The sequence below is a fragment of the Caretta caretta genome, chromosome 3 (genome assembly GCF_965140235.1).
Source record: "Caretta caretta isolate rCarCar2 chromosome 3, rCarCar1.hap1, whole genome shotgun sequence".
NCBI classification, from domain to species: Eukaryota; Metazoa; Chordata; order Testudines; family Cheloniidae; genus Caretta; species Caretta caretta.
This window is the reverse complement of record NC_134208.1, coordinates 57,993,679-58,006,685: the sequence shown is the minus strand read 5'-3', so window position 1 is coordinate 58,006,685 and position 13,007 is coordinate 57,993,679. Positions and strand designations below refer to the sequence as shown.

The 13,007-nt window shown below is 40.0% G+C and overlaps 1 protein-coding gene across 50 annotated transcripts in view; it reads right to left on the bottom strand.

Moving 5' to 3' along the window:
* The window catches only part of RIMS1 (regulating synaptic membrane exocytosis 1), a 504,482-nt gene that overhangs the window by 56,049 nt on the left and 435,426 nt on the right, over positions 1 to 13,007 (bottom strand). For 47 of the 50 annotated variants that reach the window (XM_075126529.1, XM_048845932.2, XM_048845939.2 and 44 more), the window contains one exon: positions 9,324 to 9,559. The exons of the other annotated variants lie outside the window; for them this stretch is intronic. In XM_075126529.1, coding sequence (XP_074982630.1) covers positions 9,324 to 9,559 — 236 coding nt within the window. The remainder of the gene's footprint in view (positions 1 to 9,323; positions 9,560 to 13,007) is intronic. 50 annotated transcript variants of the gene reach the window in all.

Genomic DNA, 13,007 nt, shown 5'->3' with positions numbered 1-13,007 from the left:
ATCATCAAACTCAAAATTTATAGTTCAGGAAAAAGGAAAAGAACCATATGTAACACTAATTCAACAGAGCAGGCTGGACTTTGTTTGAAAATACTAACCCTTATTAGGAAATCTTTTGGAAGATGAGTAACTCAGACTGAATTATGTTTCTATTAAGGGTAGTGAATTCCTCAGCTAGATGGCAACAGCAAATAAAAAAGAACATGCTTACATTCACTCACTCGTTTCAAAGAATTAAGAATCATCACTAGAACAAAGTGTTCATCTCACAGAAATAAGCTGGTGTTGTGTTGAATTTGTGTTACCTTCCCTTCTTTTCTTTTTCTTTCAATATCGTTCTTCATCTGATGGTGGTGGGTTTTTTTTCCTCCTGCAGATGCATTTATGTGAGTTAAAGCAACATCTGAATGAAGGTTTTGTTCCTCTCAACAAAATATTCTTTACTATTTAGTCATCAGGTTTAGAGACCCATTATGGACAGCTCTCCAAAGGCATCATCAGCATCCACTGCTGGTATTCTAGAAACATCTTTTTTTTCAGTTTAGTTGAAAAGGAAAACCCACACTGATGTCATGTCCTTTCCGCATTCTCTATACTTTCTTTTGCGGAATAGTGTAAATATCTTCAGAGATTTGCTTCAGTTATCTGAAATAGACTGAACGGGCTAAGTCTGTGAAAATTAACAATATCCAGAGGAAGCAGGCTCCTGATATATTAAAGTGAGCTAAATGCTGGCTGAGAGCGGAAATGTTGAAGAAAGAGATACTACTCCTCAGGTTACCATGAATTATTCTACAAGTACACAGGATAATAAAGGTATATAGGGACGTTTTATGGCAGAAATTTGCATCCTCAGACTAACAAAATGGAGTTACACTAGGGTAGAGGAGTATATACGCTAGTATTAAACAGGCTTTCCTGCAGTGATGAGCAGACAACGCAAACAAGTACTTTGGAATTGCTCTTCTGTGCCATACGGGAAAATTAACCACAAATGAACTTTATAGACATGCTGGTCCAGGAGGGTTGTTTTATAGTTTGCAACTTCCAAGTAACTTTGTTTCTTGGAAGCCTTCCCAAATCTACTTTACTATCAAAATAGTCAAGATCTAACAATAACAAATCTGGCCAAATAAAAGATGACAGTGAAAGAGAACAAAAATATTAGAAATCTCATAAAAACACAGACTTGATGCCGTATCTTGTCAAACAGTAGAACAAAAGAAAATTAACTATCTCACTGCCTGGACCACCAAATATTTCTGATACTGCTTGACAATTTGACATTTTTAATTAAAAGAAAACAATTTAAAAAAACCCTAATGATAACAAAATAACAAAATAACTAATGGACCCTAAAATAGAGGAAGGTTGTGGGTTTTATGTGTTCCTCTGCTAAGCAGGTTGAGCTTGTTCAGTACTTGGTTGGGAATTGGTCAAGGAAAAGCCATGATGCTGTGGTAATCGGTGTTTCTGATTAAGGAGGTAGCACTCTTCCTTTTGAGTCATTACTGAATTGACATCCTAGTAGAGAGGTAGGGAGTTTGGTGTGGGTGGAGTAGTGGAAAGGTTATGGGGTCATTTTGCTGTCAGAGTTTCTCGAGTCACTTGTGATCACTGAAGATGCAACAGCACTCTTAGCAAAGGAGGGAATATTAGTCCATTTTTTCTTGCAAAATTCCAGTTTGGATAATTACATCGGCCTGCCTAGATCTCTTCTGTAATTTAAATTGGTTAGGGAAATCTTTTTCACTTTCAGTTTTAAACTCTTATTTATGGACCAGGACCCTATTGTGCTAGGCACTGTACAATCACAGAACAAAAGACATTCCCTGCCACAAAGAGCTTACAACCTAATTACAAGATGAGAGAACACATGGATACAGACAGACTGACAAGGGAGTACAAAGCAACAGTGGGACAATATTTGTCGGTGTGATAGACAGTGGTATTGGCACAAGGCTATTTGTGTGTCTGACAGTTGAATGGAACTCTGGCACTGATGGAATGTCCGAAGAATTTTAGAGTTTTATTAGATAAAATTCTTAATTAAATAATATTTAATTATTTCCAAAATATTAAATGCCTAAAATTTGTCCCTAGTAATATCCTATCTGGCAGTCTCTTGGTATGCCACAACACAGCTGCCAAGATAGGTGAAACATTATCCATAGACCTTCTTTTCTGCCTGGAATGTTCTTTGTAGGTGTAATTTACACTCAGGCTGGCATGGTCACACATAAGGACTGTGAAAATGAAGTACTGGCATCATATTTTTCAGTGTCTGTTGTGAAAGTATGTGGCTCTAGGTTTGGAGGACTGCTGTCCTCTGCTTATTTACCTTTCAAGTGTTCCAGCCACTCTTATTTTTACCATTGAAGATTAATGCCCGCTTGCAGTCAGTGAGTGCTATTGTCATGCTATTGTCTTGTGCACCAATGGATGATTATAGCCCATGCACACGTATTTACTGAATAGGTTTGCCTTTTCTAAATTTTACCCAACTTCAGTCATTCAACAAAGTAACCAGAGAATGACATCTGTATCCATGGGTCTCAGCATTATTTTCAGAAAGCAGTCTTGCTTGCCGATCAGCCAGATAAGCAGGAATTTCACATCAGCTTTTGTGACCATATATAGAAAACAACCACTGACGTAGCTTGCTGAACTGGATAGTGCAATATTATTAGGAGTGGACTGTTGGATTGGCCTCTGAAATTGACATGTTGGAAAACAAAGTTGAATTCCAGAGTATGTATGGGAATTCTCTTTATCCCTTAATTAAGGGAAACACTTCAGGTGACTACTCATGCTATGTGGTGCGGAAGGTTCTACTCATGCTGTGTGTTGGGGAAGACTAAAAGCTTACGGGGTAGAACTAGATCATATGATGCTCTAAGTATATGTTCACAATGTAATTAGACACCCACAGCTGGCTGGTGCCAGTTAGCTTGCGGTTGCGGGGCTTAGGCTTGCGGGGCTGTTTAATTGCAGTGTACATAATTGGACTCAGGCTGCAGACCGAGCTCTGGGACCCTCACATGTTGCAGAGTCCTAGAGCCCAGGCTCCACCTGAACCCGAATGTCTACACAATTAAACAGCCCCTTATGTCTAACAGTACTGTAGACGTACTCTAAGGGTACATCTACACTGCAACTGCGAGTGTGATTTGCAGCTTGTGTAGACATTCCCATGCTAGTTGTACCCTATATAGCTTGCTAAAAACAGCAGCAAGGGTAAGACTGCCTGACTCCTCATTGAGTATGTACTAGCTTGTGTAGCCAGTGCTGAAGCCCGTGCTGTGACATCCACACTGCCATTTTTAGCTAGCTAGAGTACAGCTATAATACACCTACACAAGCTGCAAACCTGCAGCTCTAATGTAGACATTCCCTCAAGTTTACTCAAGTCTTTTTGCTCACAGACTTTTGAGGAAAATTATTCTCAATTGCAGAACAGTCTTAGGTTTGACTGAGCACACACGTATGCCTCACCTATGTCTGTTTCATGCCAGTATCTTAAGGCTATCCTGTATATATTCAGGTCTACAGAGTCTTTCTGTAGCAGTGTCTTCATTTTTGTCCAGAAAACATGTATACAAAGATTTTCACAGCTTTTGGTCTTCAGAAAATTCAGGATTACAGCTCCAACCCGCAGTACATCCTCCACATCAGGAGGACGGAAGATTCCTTTTTAAATAAGATCTGATTTATTTGTAGAGTGCAACTTTGCAAGCAGGAATAAGGACAATGGATAACTTTGGTTTTTATGACAAAATAACTCATCATGATTCCCTGCGATGTACTGCCATGATTCTTATATTTGGAGGTGCAGCTGCTCAGCACCTCAGACAAATCAGACTCCTAGGTGTCTCCACTTAGGCATTCTAATATAGAGGAATCCAGAAACTGGTCTTTTTAAAATAAAAATTGAATCTCATTGTTCTCCTCATGAACCTGTTTGGCAGGAGTGGAGGAGAATATGTGCTACGTTATATAAACCATTCAATTTAGTTTCTTCCATTTCTTGTTCTTGACCAGCAAGCATGCAGCTGTAACACATCGTCCCGATTCTTTAAATTCTTCCACAATAAACATTGCTTTGCCTCTCATGGATTATGGAGCAGCACAAAGAATGGCATTTTCTGCATTACACAATTTTCACGACATATTCATGGGCGAAAATAGGAACAAAGAGCGTATAGGCCTAATATTGGCCCTTTACAGGGGGTGAAGATCACTCTATATGTTTAAATAAACCTCTAAAAGATTTCTGAAATAGTTCTTTTGGTGAAATAAGTGCCATGGTTGGACTCATTAAAAGGTTTTATTGGATTTGGCACTTATGAGTAACATAGCCATTGCCAGTTCAAACCAGTAGAATCTTTATTCCATCACCATGACATCATGGTGTATTCTTTATAGGCCTGCTCCAACTCTCAATGAAGTCAATAGGAGTTATACTTACCTTAAAGGGGGTTGGATTAGGCATTAGGCACACACATGTCCATATAATCTATAAATTTTAAACAGGATACTAGAAATTACTGCAGTATAAAGTGTTTGCATCAAGATCATCACTTTGACACATTTCAAATATTGAAAATGAGGCTAATGAAATATAGATAAAGGGACTGATTTTAAAGAGCAGGATACAACTTTAACCATACCTGGGAAGTGCTATTGGCTCTCCCCCAACCCATGCATTCATGGGTTTTATTAAGTCTAGTCCAGGGTAAATTATCTCACACTATATAAACAGTACCTGAGGGTTGGTCCTCTTCAGCCTAACTCCTAGGATTTAGCCTAACTCAAGATCCTTTCTTCCCTCCCTCTGTGATGGGGAATGAGGGTATCTCAGTCTGCAAAGACTTAAGGCCTCCCCTTCTCCCTACTAAAAGGTCCACCAGCTATATCCAATGTCTTTCAGTTATATTTCTCTCTGGGCACCAGCCCTTTCAGCCATTGTCCTCAGGGGACACTGTATACAAGTAATGATGAACCAACCCCTTCAACATTATTTCTTAACATTAAAAATTCCTATTCACACTCCTTTTAACCTAAAATTGGGCCTCCGTGATGCTGTGAGGAAGGCAAACACCCTGCCATTTTAGCCCAGAATACCTCTTCTTTGATACCAAACACAGGTGATCTAGTCCGACAGATGCACAGCACCATGGAAACACAGCTTGACAATACCTCAAGTTTAGGGAGACTGGGGCAGAGATAGTGGCAACATGGCTGTGTAATGATCGTGAGGGCTTTAAAAGGTAGAGCTAGGGTTGGCAACCCTCCCAGATTGGCTGGGAGTCTACCGGAATCGGCATCAATCTCCCAGGGACTATTGTAAGCAATTCTGGAGATTTCAATAGGCTGCTAAAAGTCTGGTCGGTGGTGCAGAGGGGCTAAGGCAAGCTCCCTACCTGCCCTGGCTCCGTGCGGCTCCCGGAAGCCTCTGACATGTCCAGCTCCTAGGAACAGGGGCAGCCAGGGGTCTCCGCTGGCTGCCCCCGTCCTAAGCGCCAGCTCCGCAGCTCCCATTGGCTGGGAACTGTGGTCACTGGGAGCTGCAGGAGTGGTGCCTGAAGGCATGGGATTAGAAACAAATTTATATGCAAGTCATGAGTAGTTTCTTAAGATTGCATATTCTCTGGTAAATAGCATAACCATTCTATTAAACTGACCTGAGTGGCACAGGAGAAGCTATTCAAATCTACTAATAAATCTTTACATATATTTATAATTATTTTTAATAAATGTGCATTTTTCAATTGGGTGATTACAGATCTACAGCATAAATGCATTTCTGACTTTTTTTTAGAAGGCTGCACAATATTAATGTGATATAAATTTAGAACATTTTGTGAAAAAGTCTATCTATTGAAGCTGATTTTCAAATATTAGTAACAGATAAATACTTATATATTTATTTTAAAGAGTCTAGTTTACATTACTAAATCAGCAACCTATACATTTTAATTTTAAATAGAGAAGTGAATAATGAGTTATAAAACTATAACACAGGGATCGGTAACCTTTGGCTTGCGGCCCATCAGGGAAATCCACTGGCGGGCTGGGATGGTTTACCTGCAGCGTCCGCAGGTTCGGCCGATTGGAGCCCCCACTGGCCACGGTTCGCCATTCCAGGCCAATGGGGGCTGCAGGAAGTGGCAGCCAGCACATCCCTCAGCCTGCACTGCTTCCTGCAGCCCCCATTGGCCGGGGACAGCGAACCACAGCCAGTGGGAACTGCAGTTGGCCGAACCTGTGGACACTGCAGGTAAACAAACCGTCCCGGCCCGCCAGCAGATTTCCCTGATGCGCCACGTGCCAAAGGTTGCTGATCCCTGGTGTAGCAGGTCCAAAAATAAATTAAGGATGCTTCATGGATTTCTTTATTTGGCTTGAATTACCCTATTTTCTCTAGACACATAGTAATTTTTTTATATACTGTATGACCCTACCTTTATTTAAACAATGTCACTCAAAATACATAAGTAAAGGATAGGTATATAGTCCTATAGGTAGTGATAAGCTCGATAAAGAGCTATATAGTTTTAATATATACATGCACTTAGGCATTAGAACAGCGTATCTTATACTTGAAGCTAGGGTTGATGGACTATCAAGGTAAGAAATAATTTAGGGACCAATACAGAACGGCTCACTCTCCTTGCAAATTCACTGAGATCTGCAGTGGTGCCACCCAGTTCACTCAAGCTCCTCAGGCTCTGTTTACTGAAATCCCTGCTTCCCCCATCCTCCGTGTGTGGCCTCAAATCCCTCTTCCTGGAGAGAAAATGTGACAATAATTCTGTGAGTTAGGAGTCAGAGTTTGAATACTTAGTCCCCTACTATGGGTTTTCCTTGGAAAGAGAGCATCAGGCCTTATACCTAGGTGCCTAAATTAATCCAATAAAATACAATTAATTCAACTCACTGGTTTCTGACATATATTTTACTGAAAGCACATAAAGTTATATTTCTGTACAGGCCTAAAAATTGTGTCCAAACAAGGGCCTTTGGGATTTTCACATTATTGCACTGTATACATTTAGACATTATTCTTCATTGTCCTTTCAGATTCAGGAAACCTGGAACTCCACTATTGAATTTTTTCAAAGGAATGTCAGCAATTCTGTCTACTAGGTCAATATTTGATTCCTGTCCTTTTGGAATGAGGTACTTTTTATTCTAATACTGAGTTTCTGTAGTGTTGGGAATATTTGGAGGAATCACAGGTAATAAACAAAATTTTCTTAGATTTTACCTTGCAGTAGAACTGTCTGAGTTTACAATTAGGGAAACTAAGAATCACATTAAACACTGTTTTAGGGCTGAAAGTACTACACAATCATATTTTCGCAAGCAAAAGTCACTGCAATCGTCTTCACTGCAGTGGAAGACATTGAGTGCTCTAAAGAATTATAGTATAACATGAGTCTCCTCAGGCTGAATTTAATATTATCTTTTAAAAACTTTACAAATTAAAAGCCTGATGCTATATTCCTGGCACACCTAAAACTCCAATTGATTTGAAATTTGAACTTGATTTGAACAAGATTCAAAGAGTTATTGTATACTTTACGGATAACAAAAATATCCAGAGTTACAAGTAATTAATGCATTAAAAAATCCTAAACAAACAAAAATAAACCCTGTGGGAAGTGATATAAAACTTCAGAGTTCAGAGTTCAAGCCAATCTCTATAAGTATTAGGAATCAGAGCAAGACATTCATGGCAGGCAAATTACTCCACCTCTGCCTTCTGGGGAGTTTCCTGCACCCTTCTCTGGAGCAGCTTGTTCTGGCCACCGTCTAAAACAGAGTACCAGACTATTAGGTGGATCACAGGTCTAATCCAGTATGTTAATTCCTCTGTTCCTGTTTCATTGGGGGTTGAAGTTCAGAAGGAATGCAGTTTCAAACCACATTATATAAGCTTTAAATAAAAAAAATAATTATAAATAAAATTAAAATATGTAGCTCTTAATAAAGGGGGAATATATCAGCACAGACACTTTGAATACTGCCAGACCACTTTTAAATTTTAAATTACAGTATCTGATTTGGTAGATCTGAACTAATACGGTTTATTTTAAGTAACAATCTGTTTGCTACTTAGATTAATGAGACTGAGTGGTAATGACCCTTTTGCATTTCTGAGCAGCACAACATAGTATTAACATAACTTCTAATTCTGGACTTCAAATGATCCCATTAAAGTTATCACTTGACTCAAATGCATAATTTAGCATGCATGTTCAGTTTCAAAACATAAGACTAGAAGTAGATGAATATTTACATTTTTAATTGAAATCTCAATAAAAACAAACTTGCTTCTACTGCTCACGAAAGAGAAAAAGAAAAACAAGGAAAAGCAGAGACTTGATAATACAAATAAACAAAACTGATACTTACCTTCACTTTGGGATTATCCTAACTGTGTGATAGAAACACTACAGTATGCCTGGGTGCTGTGCTATTCTGAAGCTTTCCTTTCTGTTAGCAACAAAGGACATTAAGGGGCTTGATCCTATTCCTACTGAAGTCAATAGCAAAACTCAGCGAGTTCAGCAGGAGCATGAGCAGGACTGGCGACCTTAAAACATTTCTTCCTTTTGCTTCTTTCTGTATGAGCTGTTTCCCCTTCGGGCCACACAGATACAAGGCTTTTAAGATTTCTGAAGTAGCAATAAAGAATTGGAACCTCTAAAGCGCATAATGAAGCACCATGCTGCACTCTAATTTATTTGAATTCACTGACCCCATTTTGCCGGTGTTGTTTTTAAATAGAAAACACTAGGTTTTCTCTTAATTGAGAAATAAGATGTAATCTCTTAAAAATAATATTAAACATGTTGGTACTACACCTACACCTTAAAATTATGCGCGTTATATAACTGACCTTTATATGCTGCAGGTTACAAGTCCTGCATTTGTACTGAATTGTTCTGTCAAAAAAGATTTTGTACATGCAGTATGTCATTCATGTCTAACCCATAAACTCTTGATACCCACATATGTCTCTTTGCATTTCCTTGCCTCATGTAAACAAGGCTTCTGAGAGATAAACACATTCATTCGTCAGGACAGAAAAGATTTATAATAGATATTTTTAAAACATTACTGTATGGATTCTTTGCCAAGTTTAGAAATCAGACAAAATTAAATGACTCAAAAACTCCTTCGGAGATGGAAAGAGCTTTTTCTCAGTGTACTACATTCTGACATACACATATGATTAGTCCATATCCCCTGAGTAAAGTATAAGCTTCAATATTTAAAGGGACCTGTTTTCAATTTGAGTATATTTCACTCACCTGTTTGGCTAAGTTGGGATGTGCTTCTGCTCCTTCGAGATACTATGGCAACCACTTTGGCACTGAGGCTGGATCGTCTTTTCTTCCCACCTGTTCCAACTGTCCCAACAGCAGTGTCTGATTGACTCCCATCATTATGTTCCAGTTTGTACATCTCTCCACTCACACTTGTGCTTTTTGTGATGATTCTCCCTGAAGTCCCCATCCGTCTGCCTTGCATTTTAGGGGTAAACGTGCTATATTTACAAAGTAAAAACATTTAAATTAAGTCTATGTGTAATAGTGTCTCCAAAATGAAATGCATTTGATTAGCAAATTAATTCAACAGTCATTTTAAAGTAAAATCTTGTTATAACTCTGTTTATTTGGTATCCAAATATATAATTGATTTGACATCTCTCAAACGATATGCTCTCTAGATTGTAATCTATCCTTCACTTCTTCAACAAAAAAATAAACATGACAGTTCTTCAAAAAGGTAGAAACACAGAGATGTATCAATTACATGGAGTCTTGTCTATATATTCATTGAATATATACAGTGATACTCCAGTAATTTGACTTCCAACATAAACAAATATATTAAACAAAACACAGGTAGGTTAATATACATATATTATAAGCATTGCTCGCAATGGACTGGGCTGTCACTAGATACAGAAGACTCTGCTACCTGCTACTCTTTACTAAAAGAGGAGAATAAATAACCAGACCCCCATTAAAATAACTCTATTCATTTTTATAAGGCAATGTATTCCAAGGACCTCAAAGGTCAATTGAGTAGCTTGCCAAATGTGACTGGTTCCCTTGTAAGCAAGGATGTAATTTATCTGAGTATCTTCTATGTCTTCCTATTCGTTTTCTCAAGTAAATGCAACAATCCTTCTATGGAGGAAAAAAACGTAGTCTTAAGAATGTCACAAATGAGTCAGATAAGGCAGGAGAGGTAATATCTTTTACTGGACCAACTTCTGTTGGTGGAACATACAAGCTTTTAAGCTTCACAGAGCTCTTCTTAGGGTCTGAGGAAGGAAACCAGTGTGTCTGAGCTAAATACAAGTGGACACAGATATGTTAGGGGAGACCATTTAAAACAAAGTGGGCAATTAGGGGTCAGCAAGCAGTGGGGTGTGTTACAAACTGTTGTAATGATCCATAAACCCAGTGTCTCTGTTGCATCCAGGATTTTTAGTATCTAGCAGAGTTATGAATTAAGTTCCCAAGCTTGTCTTTTGAAGAGGTTGTGCAGGTTTCCTTTAAAGATGAGTACTGAGAGGTGAGATATGGAATGATCAATTTGTGAAAAGTGTTTGCCCACAGGTGATATGGTGTTTTTGTCTTTTATCATTTTTCTATGAGTTCATTGGAGAGCATAATGATTGTCTGGTTTCACCCATATAGTTGTTGGGGCATTTGATGCTGGATGAGTCAGTTTTATTTGTCCACCAACCAATGGGTCTTTCACTAAATTAACTCAAAAAGCAAATCACATAGCCAGGTTTGTTTGTTTGTTTCATTTCCACTTGATAAAACAGCAAATACCTGTTTGAATTTGAGTGCTCTCTATTTATAAACCTCCTGTTTGATGCTGCAGACAAAGACTGGACAGAGCATTGGGAACTACACTCTAGGGAACAATCCCACTTTAGCAAAGGGACAAACTAAATTACTTAATGACAGGTTTCAGAGTAGCAGCCATGTTAGTCTGTATTCTCAAAAAGAAAAGGAGTACTTGTGGCACCTTAGAGACTAACCAATTGGTTAACACAAGGAAGAAAGGAGAGCAGCAGAATACAGACCCTGGACTTCAGAAAAGCAGACTTTGAGTCCCTCAGGGAACTGATGGGCAAGATCCCCTTGGAGAATAACATGAGGGGGAAAGGAGTCCAGGAGAACTGGCTGTATTTTAAAGAATCCTTATTGAGGTTACAGGGACAAACCATCCCAATGTGTAGAAAGAATAGTAAATATGGCAAGCGACCAGCTTGGCTTAACAGTGAAATCCTTGCTGCTCTTAAATACAAAAAAGAAGCTTACAAGAAGTGGAAGACTGGACAAATGACTAGGGATGAGTATAAAAATATTGCTCGGGCTTGCAGGAGTGAAATCAGGAAGGCCAAATCACACCTAGAGTTGCAGCTAGCAAGAGATGTTAAGAGTAACAAGAAGGGTTTCTTCAGGTATGTTAGCAACAAGAAGAAAGTCAAGGAAAGTGTGGGCCCCTTACTGAATGAGGGAGGCAACCCAGTGACAGAGGATGTGGAAAAAGCTAATGTACTCAATGCTTTTTTTGCCTCTGTCTTCACGAACAAGGTCAGCTCCCAGACTACTGCACTGGGCAGCACAGCATGGGGAGAAGGTGACCAGCCCTCTGTGGAGAAAGAAGTGGTTCGGGACTATTTAGAAAAGCTGGACGAGCACAAGTCCATGGGGTCAGATGCGTTGCATCTGAGAGTGCTAAAGGAGTTGGCGGCTGTGATTGCAGAGCCATTGGCTATTATCTTTGAAAACTCATGGCGATCGGGGGAGGTTCCAGATGACTGGAAAAAGGCTAATGTAGTGCCCATCTTTAAAAAAGGGAAGAAGGAGGATCCTGGGAACTACAGGCCAGTTAGCCTCACCTCGGTCCCTGGAAAAATCATGGAGCAGGTCCTCAAGGAATCAATTCTGAAGCACTTAGAGGAGAGGAAAGTGATCAGGAACAGTCAGCATGGATTCACCAAGGCAAGTCATGCCTGACTAATCTAATCGCCTTCTATGACGAGATAACTGGCTCTGTGGATGAAGGGAAAGCAGTGGATGTGTTGTTCCTTGACTTTAGCAAAGCTTTTGACACGGTCTCCCACAGTATTCTTGTCAGCAAGTTAAAGAAGTATGGGTTGGATGAATGGACTATACGGTGGATAGAAAGCTGGCTAGATTGTCGGGCTCAACGGGTAGTGATCAATGGCTCCATGTCTGGTTGGCAGCCGGTATCAAGTGGAGTGCCCCAGGGGTCGGTCGTGGGGCCGGTTTTGTTCAATATCTTCATAAATGATCTGGAGGATGGTGTGGATTGCACTCTTAGCAAATTTGCAGATGACACTAAACTGGGAGGAGTGGTAGATACGCGGGAGGGTAGGGATAGGATACAGAGGGACCTAGACAAATTGGAGGATTGGGCCAAAAGAAATCTGATGAGATTCAACAAGGACAAGTGCAGAGTCCTGCACTTAGGACGGAAGAATCCCATGCACCGCTACAGACTAGGGACCGAATGGCTAGGCAGCAGTTCTGCAGAAAAGGACCTAGGGGTGACAGTGGACGAGAAGTTGGATATGAGTCAACAGTGTGTCCTTGTTGCCAAGAAGGCCAATGGCATTTTGGGCTGTATAAGTAGGGGCATTGCCAGCAGATCGAGGAACGTGATCGTTCCCCTCTATTCAACATTGGTGAGGCCTCATCTGGAGTACTGTGTCCAGTTTGGGCCCCACACTACAAGAACGATGTGGAAAAATTGGAAAACGTCCAGCGGAGGGCAACAAAAATGATTAGGGGACTGGAACACATGACTTATGAGGAGAGGCTGAGGGAACTGGGGATGTTTAGTCTTCAGAAGAGAAGAATGAGGGGGGATTTGATAGCTGCTTTCAACTACCTGAAAGGGGGCTCCAAAGAGGATGGCTCTAGACTGTTCTCAGTTGT